The sequence below is a fragment of the Acanthaster planci genome, linkage group LG10 (assembly GCF_054643075.1).
Source record: "Acanthaster planci isolate LZ-2023a linkage group LG10, COTS_SCS, whole genome shotgun sequence".
Taxonomy (NCBI): Eukaryota; Metazoa; Echinodermata; class Asteroidea; order Valvatida; family Acanthasteridae; genus Acanthaster; species Acanthaster planci.
Genome location: NC_141786.1, coordinates 14,859,585 through 14,874,024, shown reverse-complemented (window position 1 = coordinate 14,874,024; position 14,440 = coordinate 14,859,585). Strand labels below are relative to the sequence as shown.

General features: G+C 42.9%; 1 protein-coding gene across 3 annotated transcripts; it reads right to left on the bottom strand.

The window, feature by feature from the left end:
• Positions 1-802: 802 nt before the first annotated feature.
• Positions 803-14,310, bottom strand: LOC110983022 (uncharacterized). 3 transcript variants are annotated; one of them, XM_022241880.2, is made up of 5 exons: positions 14,025-14,310; positions 12,607-12,832; positions 8,883-8,996; positions 7,059-7,181; positions 803-5,015 (listed from the first exon to the last, which is right to left on the bottom strand). In XM_022241880.2, exons 2-5 carry the CDS (start codon positions 12,792-12,794, stop codon positions 4,298-4,300), a joined length of 1,143 nt encoding a protein of 380 aa, XP_022097572.2. In that variant the 5' UTR covers positions 12,795-12,832; positions 14,025-14,310; the 3' UTR covers positions 803-4,297. The 3 variants fall into 3 exon arrangements, with proteins under 3 accessions (XP_022097572.2, XP_022097571.2, XP_086997966.1); XM_022241879.2 differs by having other exon boundaries at positions 14,112-14,309; XM_087141840.1 differs by lacking the exon at positions 14,025-14,310 and adding an exon at positions 13,544-13,963.
• Positions 14,311-14,440: the final 130 nt, after the last annotated feature.

Genomic DNA, 14,440 nt, shown 5'->3' with positions numbered 1-14,440 from the left:
CAAACCCTAAATTATCACATGAACATTCGCATGATACTTTCATCACTGATGAACACCTTGCACTCATGAATATTTTCTATCAAAGGCTGCCAACTAGGTGTAATAGAAATATTATTGGGCATGGTCATGTCAATGCGGTTCCGTTTCGAATACATGAATACAGTCGAACCTCCATAAGAGGTCGTTCGGACTTGGCAAATTACCCTGTTATAACAGGAATCTTGTACTATCAAGAATGAAAAGAATGAAAAACAAAAGATTGGAACCTAAAAATGTCCTTGTTATAAGCAGAATTTTGTATTAAGAGTGCTCTTATTAACAAGTTTCGACTATTGTCTTTGGAGTGGACAGACAGTTTAACCATCACTGGAAAGCGGCAGGTGCCTGTATGGTAGGGCTTTTGCTTGAGATGCAACTGTGTGGGTTGATTACCTTTGTGAATTTTACACTACTGAGTACAAAGGTGGATTGGGGAGGGGGGGAGTGGCGGTTGTATTCAATTTTCCTTCCGTCAGACGGCATATAAAAACCCAATACAGCAGCGCTGTAGTACTTACTTGTACTCAAGTACTACTCGAGTACCGTATTCAGAGTATTCATATTTGGACGTCCAAGTACTCATACTCAAACTACAGTTCTTGTACTTGGGCTACAAAATACTCGGGACTCGACATCCAAAAATTGTACTCGAGCATCAAAGTACTCGTACTCGATTAACAGTACTCGATAAAAAAATCTTTTAAGTTAACTTACCGCGGCCTTTAAAATAAGGTACAAAAATATCGACTCCGATGACCCGATATTCGATACTGTGATTTGAACACTTCCATATTTATTTAAAAAGATAAAATCAGAGAAAACATGTTTCGATTCGAGGTGCACTTAAAGTACAGCGGGGCCATTAACGTACAGCACAGAGGGCCAATTCAAAACGTCACGGACCATGTACTCATACACATACTGGTATGCTGCAAGAGTGTAACTGTGCCAATGGCAAAATGTAAGAGCAGTAGGAGATATAACTGTATTGCATGGGCACATGCACTATAGTTATAGCAGTAGGAGATATAACTATATTGCATGGGCACATGCAATATAGTTATATCTCCCACTGCTCTTACATTTTGCCAGAAAATGAGTGGATCCCTTGTCCTGTCTTTTGCAGTGGATAAACCATAGTGCAATGCATGTAGCCATTGTTTGTAGCCATTGCTACCAGAAGAGCAATATGTGACCTGTCACCACAAAATGAGCTGAAAGTCGGAATTTTCAAAAATTTAGATATTGGTATTTTGAGTTCAGCAGAAAGAGAGCTTTCCAACGACATGTACATGGCACACTTAGGGTGAAAGTATAAGGTGACAATGTGGCATTAATTTGGCAGCTTTGCATCTCTGTTCCTGGCATCGTTTCAACACTTCAGTCCAGGCACGAATAACACTATTGTCAAAGCTGCTGTGAAAATGAAACTTTCAACTATATGATCCTGCAAAATATTTGGAACTAAATATAAGACAGGTTATTCTTTCCAAATAATACAAAACCCAAAAATTGACCTCCACTTCAATTGGATTTTGAACCTTCAAAATAAGAGAGAGCAGAATGTCACTTTACTGTCATTTTCTTGTGAGGGGTCACAATTGATTAGTTGTTGAACAATGTGCTTGACCTTGAATGCCAAGTCCCTGCCAACAGGAAGTTGTTGCTACATGTATGTAAAATACAAGATCTCCACTTCCTGCACAGCGTAGATACACACATGTATGCATCAGGCATGAAACTTGGACTTTTGACCCCCAAAAACCAGGAAATTCTAATCATTACAATCTTTTCAATGGTGTGAGTGTGGAGTGAAAAATGAGGAAATCACCCGATCCAAGGAAAAGTAGTATGCCTGGTACATGTAGTCTCTCTTCAAGCAGTAAGCAGTAGAACCCACTGCCTTTATGGCCAGGGTATTACAATTAACACCTTCTTTCTTTTTTTGGGGTCCACTTAACACAAATAGCACTCTTGCAATAACAACACACACAAAACGTCATAGCATAGGAGTCCAAAGTCCCTTCTTTCCTTGAGTATTTGGTCTGTTTTCCCAGACCTTTTCATTATCCCTGGTAGTTTCATTGTACATGTCAAGAGAGTTGACTAAATGCGTGGGACACAATACACCCTCAACAAATACAAGCCCGAGTCCTTGAAGCCAAGTTTTTACAACGGTAATATATTGTCATCATGAACCAAGAGAGCCAATGCACAGGCTGTACGTGGAATTGAGATGGAATCACAGATCTTATTCCCCTCTGCAGTCAAAAATTGATGGGGAAAAAAGTTTCCCGCCACTTCTTACTCGAGGATAAATTTTGATTAAGAAAGCACACACTACTCCTTGATTTTGCTTGACTCACGGCTGGAAAGTAATAAAGGATTTCATACATTTTTGTTCATTAGCCACTCGGTGTTGGAGTTCCCGGTACCAGAGACCTTGGCTTTGTATGGATAGTCGGGGTGCCCGAAATCTGACAAAGGAGCTGGGCCTAGTAACAAAAGACTGTACTCAGAACAAAAGACAGAGCTACTGGGAATTTTACTTTACTTTTGTGTGGGTTACTGGATGGCTTTTATGCTTTTCTCTCTTGGCCTGTTTCGTCTATTTATAATAAAAATAATGTGCATGTAAGAACCATTTACGAAGAAAACAAAGTTCCAATAGCATGGGAACTTTTTTTTGGTGAGCGCTGCTTTTCAAATTCTCTCCCATGTTCATGGTCCTTGGGGCATACTCAAATCACCAGGAACTATTTGTGACTATCAGTCAAGCCAGCAAACTTAACCAACTTGACTGCGACCGTGCAAGGATACGGACATTTCACAATATGCACACAATGCTCATTTGGAAAGGGTCGCCAAATTTTGCACATTTTAATTGGCCAACGCTTTGCCAACTCCTACAGGCGTGCTATTGTGAAACTCCTGTATTAACCCTAACCCCCTACGGTGTATGTAAAAATCGTATTGAAATTGGAGGATTTGGGACTGTTAGGGTTGAAGGGATACATATTCCTTACACACAATGACAGGTAACCATGTCCTTTTTGCTACGCTTTCATTTCCTGTAAACCTCTTTCGCTCATTTGAAAACACCCTTCTGAAAAAAGCAATCAACCTTGCACTTCTCTGTTGCAAATGAACAAAAGTATTTGAAGGCACACTATTAATGCTTTACGGTTTACCTTACTCATGTTAGTAATCACAGTTTCGTGAGTTTATCGAATACTGGCTGGGGAATGGTTATAAAGCCAGTGTTGAGAAAAAACTGGAAATGCACATCCGTAGACTTGACAGTCTTAGCGTTGGTGTCATGGGGGATACTCACACCTATCCCCAGGGGAAATTTCAGAAACATAACAGAGGTTAAAATGAAGAAAAAGCGAAAGAAAGGAAAAACGATGAAAGGAGACGAAAATCACCAATTTGCTTGAAACTGACCCCTTGCACTATTAACCACTTGCTGCTGGGGAGCCCGGTTTCAGGCATGTATTCTTTATATGCACAGCCAGGGTGCCCGAAATTGGTCAAAGGGAACAGGGCCTTGTAAGAAAACACCGTACTCTTAACAAAAGACCAGACTGCTGGGAATTACCCAAAAAATTTTCACTGTCAATAGCGGAGAAAATCAAGCATTTTTTTGAAACAGTATACCACTGTTTGGGGCATTCAGTGCAAAGATTACCACCCGGGACAAAAGTGCTCCACCACTGCACCGATGAGCCACACAATTGCGCTGCATGCTAATCTGGCCCCTATTGAAAAGAAGTCAGCAGTGCACTGTGCTAGTTTTGGGAACAAAGGAAAATTACCAAACACCGCACAATCAGGGCTCTTTTTACAAGGCAGCAGGCCTTGCTGAAATACTCAATAGATGTTGTCTGTCAGATTAGAGTAGAAACCAGACAGTCCTTTGTGTGGGTGTAAGTGTCCAGTAAATGAAGATATGAATTGTTAAAGAATTTTGAAAACAGAAAAAAATGAAAAATATCCCGTCGTACCATCATCAACATTCATAAATGCCTACAGCGTGATGTGGTTCATGGTTATCAGTTTGTGCTCATGAAAGCTCCCCCCCTCAGAAAAAATTCCAGGCGACGCCCACGAGTCTTAGCGGTGTAACTGATGTTTCACTGGAGGTAGTCAAAAATAGTGGCACGTGTTTGACTTCACAGTTTCACAGCGATCCACATCAGGCTTTCAAACATGGAAGGAACAACCAAAAGTGGTTCGTTCAGCGGAGGAAGGGGCGTCATTTGCGCTTCTTGTGTCTGTCGTCCTTGTCTCTGTCGGGTGGTTTCTTGTCCTTTCTTGAAGACTTGTGGTGGTGATGTTGGCGACTGCCGTCACGGTCTTTCCTGTCCGACTTCCAATCTTCACCCGTCTCTTCTGCCACCTGCGTCCTTTCCTTCTTGTCCAGCCTTTTCCCACTGGCGCGGTGTTCTTCCTTTTCCCCCGCTACTGTTTCGTAACCCTCTGTTCTTTTCCTGTGCCGCTGGTGATCAGCACCGTGTTTTCTCTTTAACGAATTCGAACTCTCATTATGTGCATCTGTTCCGTCTTTGTGCCGGTGGCCACTGACATTCTTGTTTCTCCTGTCACGTTCTCCTTCCTCAGTTGCCCTTTTCTCTCGCCTGTCCACCTTGTTTCTCTCCCTGTGCCCAGAACTGGACTTTTCGGGGCTACCGGAGGGAGCCCTCGTGTGGTTTGTGCGACCTGTCGCTTGGTGATGGTTCCCGATTTTAGAACTGCCTGATGAGGGCACCCTTCTGGGCTCCCCACGGTGCTGGAACTGTCTGCTCGGGGGAGGGCTTTGTCGTCGGGAATGGTGTGTCCCTCTTCTGGCTGATGAGGATTCTGCTTCTCGCTCCTGAGAGGAAGCAGGGGAAGTGTTGGATTCAGACGAGCTCCAACTCTCTCCACCTTTTATGCGCTTGTTCAAAACCATATCATGTTGGGCATCGTGCTTCCTAAAGTTTACCACAGAATAAAAAGGACCAAATTACACACCACCATGAAAGCAGCTTTTGATCTCTCAATGTTAAAGTACAAAAAAATGTTTTCTAAAGTAACACACTACAGGTATAAGGCACTACGGGTGATTCACAATAGAACGCCTCCAGGAATTTGCAACGCGTTGACCAATCACAGTATGCAAAATCTGTCGACCCAATGCACGTTTGGAAAGGGTCAACAGATTTCGCGCATTGTGATCAGTCAACACGCTTGCTGATGTCTGCTGGCTGGTTTGAGTCAGATGTAGCAGCGGGTACTGCGAACAAGAGCTCACCATAGTGAACTGCGCTCGTGTGGTGCAGTTATTTTCTTGGATTACCATAAATTTTCACTCGTCAACATCGGAGACTAAATTTTAAAAAGTTGTCTGGATTTTGAGTAATTACCGGTATACGGGAGTGCCCGAGTCATGAAGTCACAGAGCACATGTAGCCCAGGTTGGACGACATCTACACTGCATTGCGACTGACTTCCAGGATATAAAAGTCCTCCTACTATGCAAAATTTTTTTTTTTAACAGTTTTTTCTCACATTTTTACCTGGCGAAGACAGCTCAAATGTTGTTGACAAGTGCCTTGTATCCCGAATTCCATAAATGCTGCGTTGAAATTACTAAACATGCTCGCAAACAATGTATTTTGCAGGAAATTTTGCAAAACTCCACGCTTTCTGTCACGATTCGTTAACGATCCAGTAGTACATGTACGTATGGATACATGTTCGTCTAGCACTCTTACTCACACATGCGCAAAATGCTTAGTAACCGAGTGCCCCTTACGCATGCGTGCAAGGACTGTGGGTGTCAAGAAGTCACAGATAGGGCCATGTCTGAACAGGCTTCCAAAGATAAGGGTAGGTCTGTTGTCTCCACGTATTTCTGATGTAGCGAAGACCTAGACCTAGCTCTCGACAACATGCATAACTGACAGCATGTGGGCCGACCATAGAAGTATGGTAGAAGCAATGTTTGACTCTATTGACTGTTACAGCTAAAGCAGGTGCTCCTCCATACAGAGGCAACTTTATAGTCAACTTCATGTTGGGACTCTGGATGGACAAAAAGTTGTAGTATCAAAATAATAATTACCAGGAACCGATTTGCCTTGGTGATGCTCTGAGGAACATTTTTAAGCGGATGAAAACGACACGAGCGGGAGCAAAAATCTCTGAGCTAGTTCTGTTAGTGGTCACTGAGCCAAGAAACTCGGCCAAAGAAGAGTCGTGAAGGAGAGTATTTTTGCTTTTTTATGGCGCAGCTCAATTGAAAGAACATTTCAAGCCTTTAACCCCTTCACATCAGGAGCCGTCCACGTCCGCAGCCGCGGCTTTGTGTGAGGATTAGTGCATACCTCACATACAGTCTATTCCCCATGCAGCTGCTGGTTCAATGAGGCCTGCTGCTGGACAAAGCCCTCCATTCAGGGCATACCACAGCCCAGCAGTCACGGTCAAAAGAATCCCGGCTTGAAGGGGTTAAGAACTTTCAAAAATTTGGCCGGACGATAAGCGACAACCAATGCTAGATTCCCCACTCTCCCAAGATACAAGCACTTCTTCATGTACAGCACTGCACGTCTGTAACAATATGGAAATTGGCAATAAAAACCGTTTTCGGGAGTGATACAAAAGTGGTCTATGAACAGCAATGAACTTTACACAAAGTTTCACAATGTTGCATACCGGTACCCGACTTTTGACCACCACAGCAGGCAACAGCTGCTCACATGGGAGAGAGCTCAAAATAATCTGTCCATGGCAATTTCCAACATCATTATGAAATACGCTGACCAAGAATTAAAATGTTTTGAGCAACACTTAAAAAAAGGAAAGTGAGGTGGCGAACCCAAAATAGTCTGGCGCCACTCCATTAAACAGATCACAATGAATATTAGAGAGTCTGGGAACAAAATCTTTAAAAATGGCTTCCCTATGAATACGGTGTATTGCATTGCAGCTCTGTGGGTTTGGGCAAGCCAAGTGAAGGGATGTTGACACACCTCTTGTGTTTGATCTTCTTCTTCTTGCGTGTCTCCTTGTCGTCATCACTGCTCATCTCATCCATCGAGTCTTTCTTGATGAACTCTTCCGGGTACAGCTCCATAAAACCCGTATGACCCCACCTTGAAAACGGCACAGCAAAGAGACGTACAATTATTCATGAATTTCACGCTGGAATTTCGTTGGTGCAAAGAGTCATTTATCTGACGACGACAAAAACAAATAAGACTCGCTAAACCCCGACAGTGACAAATCAAAAGGAAATTGGAGGATTCTAACGGGTAATAGGATGTTCAATCATATTCATTCATTAACCCTAACCCCCTCTAGGCGCTTTAACTAGGAACCCTCCTGAATCCTCCAAAATCCTTTGATTTTCAGCAGGAAAAAATTGCATTCAGCCCAAATCCTCCGAAATTTCTTGAAAATGTTCTTTGGAGGTGTGCCTAACTGCCAGAGTCCTTCAAAATCCTCCAGCAATTCCTGTCATTATGTTGAGGCCGTGCGAATGGGACTCTTGATTAACCAGCACGTATGGCATCCTTCGAAATCAGCGATGCACTTTTGACATACACCCTCAATCCTTCAAATTCCTCCACTATGCAGAAAAGGATTTGGGAGGGTTAGGGTTAAAAATATCTATAAATAAGTAACGTCCATGTAAGAACATTTATGGCATGAAACCTTTAAAGGAAGACCAACCATGCCATAAATTTTTCTCAGACGCACTTTTTTTCCAACTTTATACCCCTCTTAAAAACATGAAGACTTATCACCGTCCCTTTTTAGTTAGGCACACTGAAATACACCTTTCCAAACGTTTCAAAGGTGCCAGTGTTTTCCTGATCAACTGAGGACACTGACGTGCTGTGATGTGATTCTCTTCAATACGGGCGATTCACAATAGTGCACCCCCAAGCGTTTGCAACACATTGACCAATCACAACGCGCGGAATCTGTTGACCCTTTCCAAACACGCATTGGGTCGACAGTTGGGATTAGGCAGACCATTTACACTTGAAAATGTTCCACCCCGCATCAACCCTGCCTCTCCCCCGAGACTGACTTCAACCCCGGTTGAACTCAACCCTGCTCTGGACCAGGATTGAGATTTCAACCTGGGGTGAAAATCATCTGTGCCCATCTCCAGGTTGAACTCATCCCAATAAGCTTGGGTTTTGCATGAAAAGCGAGTGTAAAATCAACGGCAGGTTGCATGCAGGGTTGACAAATCACATTGTCAACCCGGGGCAATCATGTGTTCTCCCGTTGGTTGAGTTCAGCGCGGATTGAGAGGCTGCAGTGTGAAAAGGCCTCTTTGATTCTGGGATTTTTGTGCCTGGCTAAACAGGTTCATGGTTATCGCCTGATGTCACAAGCATGTTTCTGGTCGTCAAGGTTCCAACACCTAAAGGACAATTAAATTCCATGACTTTTGCATGCCTTTTCCATGACCAAATTATGAAAATCCATGACCCACTAATGCAATTTCTTAGACTTTTCAGATTTTTAAAGTTGCGAATAAAATCACGCATTTTATGCACCTATTTCTCATAATAGAAATCACCCACAACGTTTGAAAAATTCCATGACTTTTCCATAACTTTAGTCATTTTACAAAATTCCATGACTTTTCCATAACTTTAGTCATTTTACAAAATTCCATGACTTTTCCAGGCCTGGAAAACGAAAACAAATTTCCATGACTTTTCCAGGCCGCAGGAACCCTGGGTTGTGGTTGCAAAAGGACACCCCTGGCTTCCCTAGCCTTAGACGACAACACTGTCAAAAGTCTGACTGAAATTTAAATAAAATCACAGCACCTTTCCTGGTTGCCTAGTTCGGCTCGATAGATATCCCTGTTGCGTTGGCCGTCCCAGTTTCTGTGGTCACTTACGCCTTGCGAGTCTGGGTTCATTTGGTGAAGTCTGTCTACCCTGAAACAAAACAACAGTTGCCATTCATTACTCATACACGTCTGTACATGAGTGAGATGAACAATGATCAATTATTGACTGCCGTGATGTGTGGCATGATGTTTTGATACCCAAGGGACTCACTGCACCAGAGGCAAAGGTCAGCAGACATTTGTGTTTAGGAACTCATGTGAAGAAACCAACGTTGAACGTCGACAAAAATTGCCACCCTCTGACAGCTAATTGTATAGTGGTGCCAGTTTACTGCTCCCACTGGAGTTTACTTGTATCAACTGCAAGGTGAAATTTGCAGAGGTACATGTACATGTGCCAGCGAATAGTCTGGTTAGCAAACCCTGCATTGTGGTTTGGACTTTGGGATGGGGCTACTCTATGATCCAACAGTGAGGGTGACATGTTTTTGTTGTCTGCAGGCCCCAGACCTCAACTTTTTGAGGAGCTTGTGTGATTAGTGCATACCACACATACAGTCTATTCACCATGCAGCTGCTGGTTCAATGGGGCCTGCTGCTAGACCAAGCTCTCCATTCAGGGCATACCACAGCCCAGCAGTCTCGGTCAAAAGAATCCTGGTGTGGAGGGGTTAACTTTTAGAGCATTTTGAATTGCGAGTATACTTAACTCCAATGGTCCCAAATCCTCAAAAAGGATTAACTCTAACCCTCCTGAATCCTCAAAAATCTTCCAGGCAGTTTTGGAAGATTTTGGAGGATTGAGGCTGAATGCAATTTTCTTGCACAGACAACCAGAAGATTTTTAAGGATTAAGGATGGTGGCTAATAAAAAGGCCTAAGGGGCTTGGACACCTGACCATTCTAACTAGGATGAATCCTCAGACCCTTGGAAAATCCTCCAACTTCTTCCCTAGAAATAATGAGCACTGCTCCATCATCCAGTCTGCCCCGAGTTGAAGTGCTCCCCCAAGCAGTAAAAGAAAGAGAAATGGTTGTAAGTTTTCTAAGCGGGTTCTTGTACGCATTCTGCGTGTACGCAAAGACCATAGATTAACCCTCCTATGCAAAGACACATTCTTGACAGTTGTCGTATCCGTCAAAACAAGTCAAATTTCCCATGTGTGTATGTGTACTGGGGCAAATCAAGTGGAAGAAACGTTTGACAAGAATATAAGATTATATCAGTGCTCTGAAATATATGATTGCCACTGAATCAGAGCACTGATTTAATCTTATATTCTGATCATGGTGCTACGCAGCCCTTCCATATTTCTCAGAAGGAATTTTTGACTGTTTTTGACAGTCACAGCAGGAGGGTTAGGGAATAAATTTGTTACACGTACTCAGCATGTTCCACGTCAAACGTGCCTTTGATCTCCATTCTAAGTGTGCACTTATGGGAAGAGTACCAAAAAGAACATGCCCTCTTTTGTTACGCTCGGAGCAGATAACTTTCATTATTTCTTGCACCTGTTCCTTGGAGAGGGGACCACTGCCTTAATCGTAGGCATGAAAGCGCATTTACAACACAAGGTCTACCCCTGGACCTTGACCTAATGCACTTTGCAATGAGTCACACTTGTCACTTCATCCTGACGACTCATATCCTCCAAACTCACCAAGAGGATTTTGGAGGACTGAAACTTAGAGTAAGATTTCATGATTAGACCCCAACATAAATTAAAGGTTAAGAAACGAAAAGCCTAGATTGAAATTAACCATCCACCCATGTTTTGATTTATCAAAATGCAAGCCACAACCCATTTTCACAGAGACTTTTGTCACAAGGTTATTTGAAAATGATCAACCAGCACGTTCACTAAAGAGCTGGGATTTACTTATCCACTGAGTTAGATGTCAGTCGTGGGTAGCCCACGACCTCACACGTCTGGTGGTCTAGTGCTTTTGGTATCATCATGCTGACTAACACTGACCGATTCCGCTCAGAAAGTTACCAACTAATGAACATCTTTAGCATGGAAACGGACATCCTTTTCCAATTCATCCTGAACATTTTAAGAGACTGGCAAATATGGGAATTTTGCTGGTCATCTTCAACACTAATGCCGTGGAGTGACTTTATGGTCAAGTGACTTTTCAAATGAAATTTAAACCCTGTTTACAGTAAACTCTGTTTGTTTGAAACTAAAGAGTCAGTTTAGAATTTCCTCCAATTTTTTCTTTTTCCTGTTCGACAGACTTAATTTGTGAGTCGGTAATACTGAATCTAAAGTGAAATTATCTTTTTTTAGTTCAGGAGTCTGAGAGTAAAACAAAGCCAGTGAAATAAAGCTTCATTATGAATTAATGTCAAGACACGCTGATTAACCCTAACCCTACATAATACTACAAATTACTACACTGTACTTGTAGTAAAATGTAGTACTCAGCCCTGTCGCTTGTAAGAGGACATGATTTTATTGTTCTGTGAAGCCATAAAACACAATAGATAAGACAATGTACCATACAGTGCTGTGGCACTATGAATGCATGGCTTTATTCTCTCGTTCTCTGTACAAATACCAATGGACGTAACCTAGCCAGAAATAGTAATCTGTAGCGCTAGGTCCTTCAGGCTCAGACTATTAATTAGTATTTTGTAGTAATGTGTAGTGTAAGCCAAACAATATGCTAGGCGGTTAGGGTTAATAAGTTAAAATGTGTAATTAACCCTATCCCCGAGGGAATGCTAGGGACCATTGACATCATGCATGTGCTTGTTGGATTCAGAATGGTTAGGTTACACATGTACAGAAAAAAAATTGAAAAGTGAGCCACCCTATTTAAATTAAGAGACGCTCGTGAATATTAGATACCCTGGGAGAACACTATTCCAAGTGGCTTTCCTGTATACACATGTACATGTACCAGTAAGGTCAATTACAGAAGGGTCGTGACATAAGGCCATGTACAGAGAAAGTTGTGACATGTGTGACCGTCCTTGGAAACCAACTGGCAGGTGTAGGCATCAGTGCACATGGACAATTGGCATACAATAGCTGCACGCTCTGCTGCGCACGACCAGCCATTTTGTTTCCAAAATGTGGCCGACGATACTCTCTCTACATACAGCTCTGATATGTGACCAACTCTGCAAAAAAGGGTATAAAGGGACCCTGTGCTATTTCATGCTAAGGGCTTTTGTGTGAAAAGGGTGATTTTTAATTATTGGCTTCTATTATATCAATACTTTCACAATTCATATGAGAAACCTAACTGTTGCTATGGACATTCAAGAAACTTTCTGATTGGCTGATTTCTTTTTTTCACTTCCTGTGTTTAAAGGGCTTTATCTCTGACAGCACTTCTGTTAATGTGGGGTAAATGCAAAAATCAGTAAACCTCCAGATTGAAAAATGCCACGGGGTTCAGATCTACATGTACACCAAAATAAAGCTTATACATGTAATGCAACCAATTCAAATGTGTATGTACGTCATTTTGAAAAAATGTCCCAAAATATCCATTGTTGTGGAGCCAGTCACCAAGGTCACATGACAACACTTTCTGTAACTTAGGCTGCATCTGAACCTGTTGTCTACAGCTAGGTCTGCACGTCCATGTTAGTCTTTGCAGAGACGCGATGGAAGTAAGACCTAGCCTTAGCATCTTAAAGCCCATTCTTGACAAGGCCTGAAAGGCCCTGCTTATCAGACCTTCTGTTTCGATTCCATCTGCCGCGGCCTCTCCTGCCTCCCGGGTTGAAGGGGTCGTGTTTCCAGCCAAACGCCTCCTTGGCGCGGCTTCGCCACATCTCCTCCTCTTCTTGCAGACGGTTGTGCGTCTCTGTGTGGTGGAGGATATTCCGCAGAAGTTTGCGGTCCAAGTAGCGCACAGACGACATGCCGCTCTCTATCACAGCTCAGCAGATCAGGGAATCAGCTGGGTGAAAGCAAACATTTATTGGGTTACACATGAATGTCACCAACTGTAAAATATGTTCCAAATACTTAAGATAGGTGTGCACTTCTTACGATAGATTTATACCTTTAACCCTAACCCCCCAAGGGTTGCTGGCCCTAACCTTCCAAATTCACTCATAAACACCCATAGGACTTTGTGCACAGAGGCTGTTGGACTTTGTTTTTCTGAGGTATGCCAAACCCAATGCAAAAGCCAGCTGTTATGGGTCTACCAGACGTATCCCCACAGAATTAAACACTTTACTACTGTTTAATTCTGTGTGGTTAGGGAAGGTTAGGGTTAACCTTCCTTTGGTTTTACAGCACAAATATGCACAAGTGCCCACAGTCACTCTCTTGCATGTGTTTTCTATATGGAATACCAACATGCACAGGTTCAGTGAGTACACAGTTAGTTGCCAGCACAAAATGACCCAGGGTCTTTTGTGCAGTCCTCTTCACTTCATTTGGTTTACTGCACAATTATGCACATGAAACAGTGAAGCACAGTTGTTGGGCAGCACAAAAGTGCAATCTGATATTCCTGTGAGGGACTGTTGGTGCAGTGCACAACACGGCACAGCTGTGCTTCTTTGAGGTGTTTACCACGTGACCCAAAGAGTGACTTCAGCATAGGAGGGTTAAAGGCCTAGTGCAGTCGGGATCTGGTTGGTCTGGGATTTTTGCTCACCAATTTTTGCTTCCACCTGTTGACTGCAGCTCCGTTCATGCCGTTCATGTTTATCAGACTGCGCATGCAGTGAGCCCACCAATGACCGCGCTTGCTCTGCATCTTGGTTCGACAATTAAGCCCCTTATTCATGTCAGGCTAGGCCTATTTGTCTTTCTTACATTTATTAAATTTGTTTTTTCTAAATTGCCAATAAAATAGGGTCTCACAGAAAAATTTGGGTCGGTTGGGAAATCGGAAGCAATAGGCCTATTTGGGTACGCAAATGTCGATGTTTTTACTTGTTGTAACTTGTATCTAAGCCCATGCTTCTGTTTATTTAAAGAACAGAGTGAACAATTATCAGGTGATAAGTGAACATGGTGCGAAGTGGAAATGGGGCGAAGTGACCGACACCCGATGCACATGTTAATTCTGCACCCCTGCATTTAAGAAAATTAAGAGTAAACTAACAATTAAATTAACAAGTTAAGAACCTTGCCTTTTCGAAGCCTTAGAACTTATAAGAACGTGTAAGGCTGTTTCACTTGCAGTTGCATAGAGTGAATTAATGAATGGGGCAACTTACATGTAAATGATGTAGCTGTCCGTGGGCTACTCTGCACTGTGGGCTCGTGGTGCAGGTGGTGGGCTATACATCACGCGTGTTATTGATTATGGCTGGCGAGCCAGGGCCACCTTGCTGACTGGCCGCAGTCAAAATATCCCACATAAGGCTACGTCTCTCGTTAGCGCGCCTTTTATTTCAAAGCAAAGACAGAGCTCGAAGCAACATCCGCTGTCACGGCTCACTCTCAGCATTTTTGTGTAGACGTCATACAATACGTGGTTTCGTCCACCTGTTTACAGAGGGAGTATTTTGAATGTGTGCGTGAAACATGACAACCGAGATGCGAC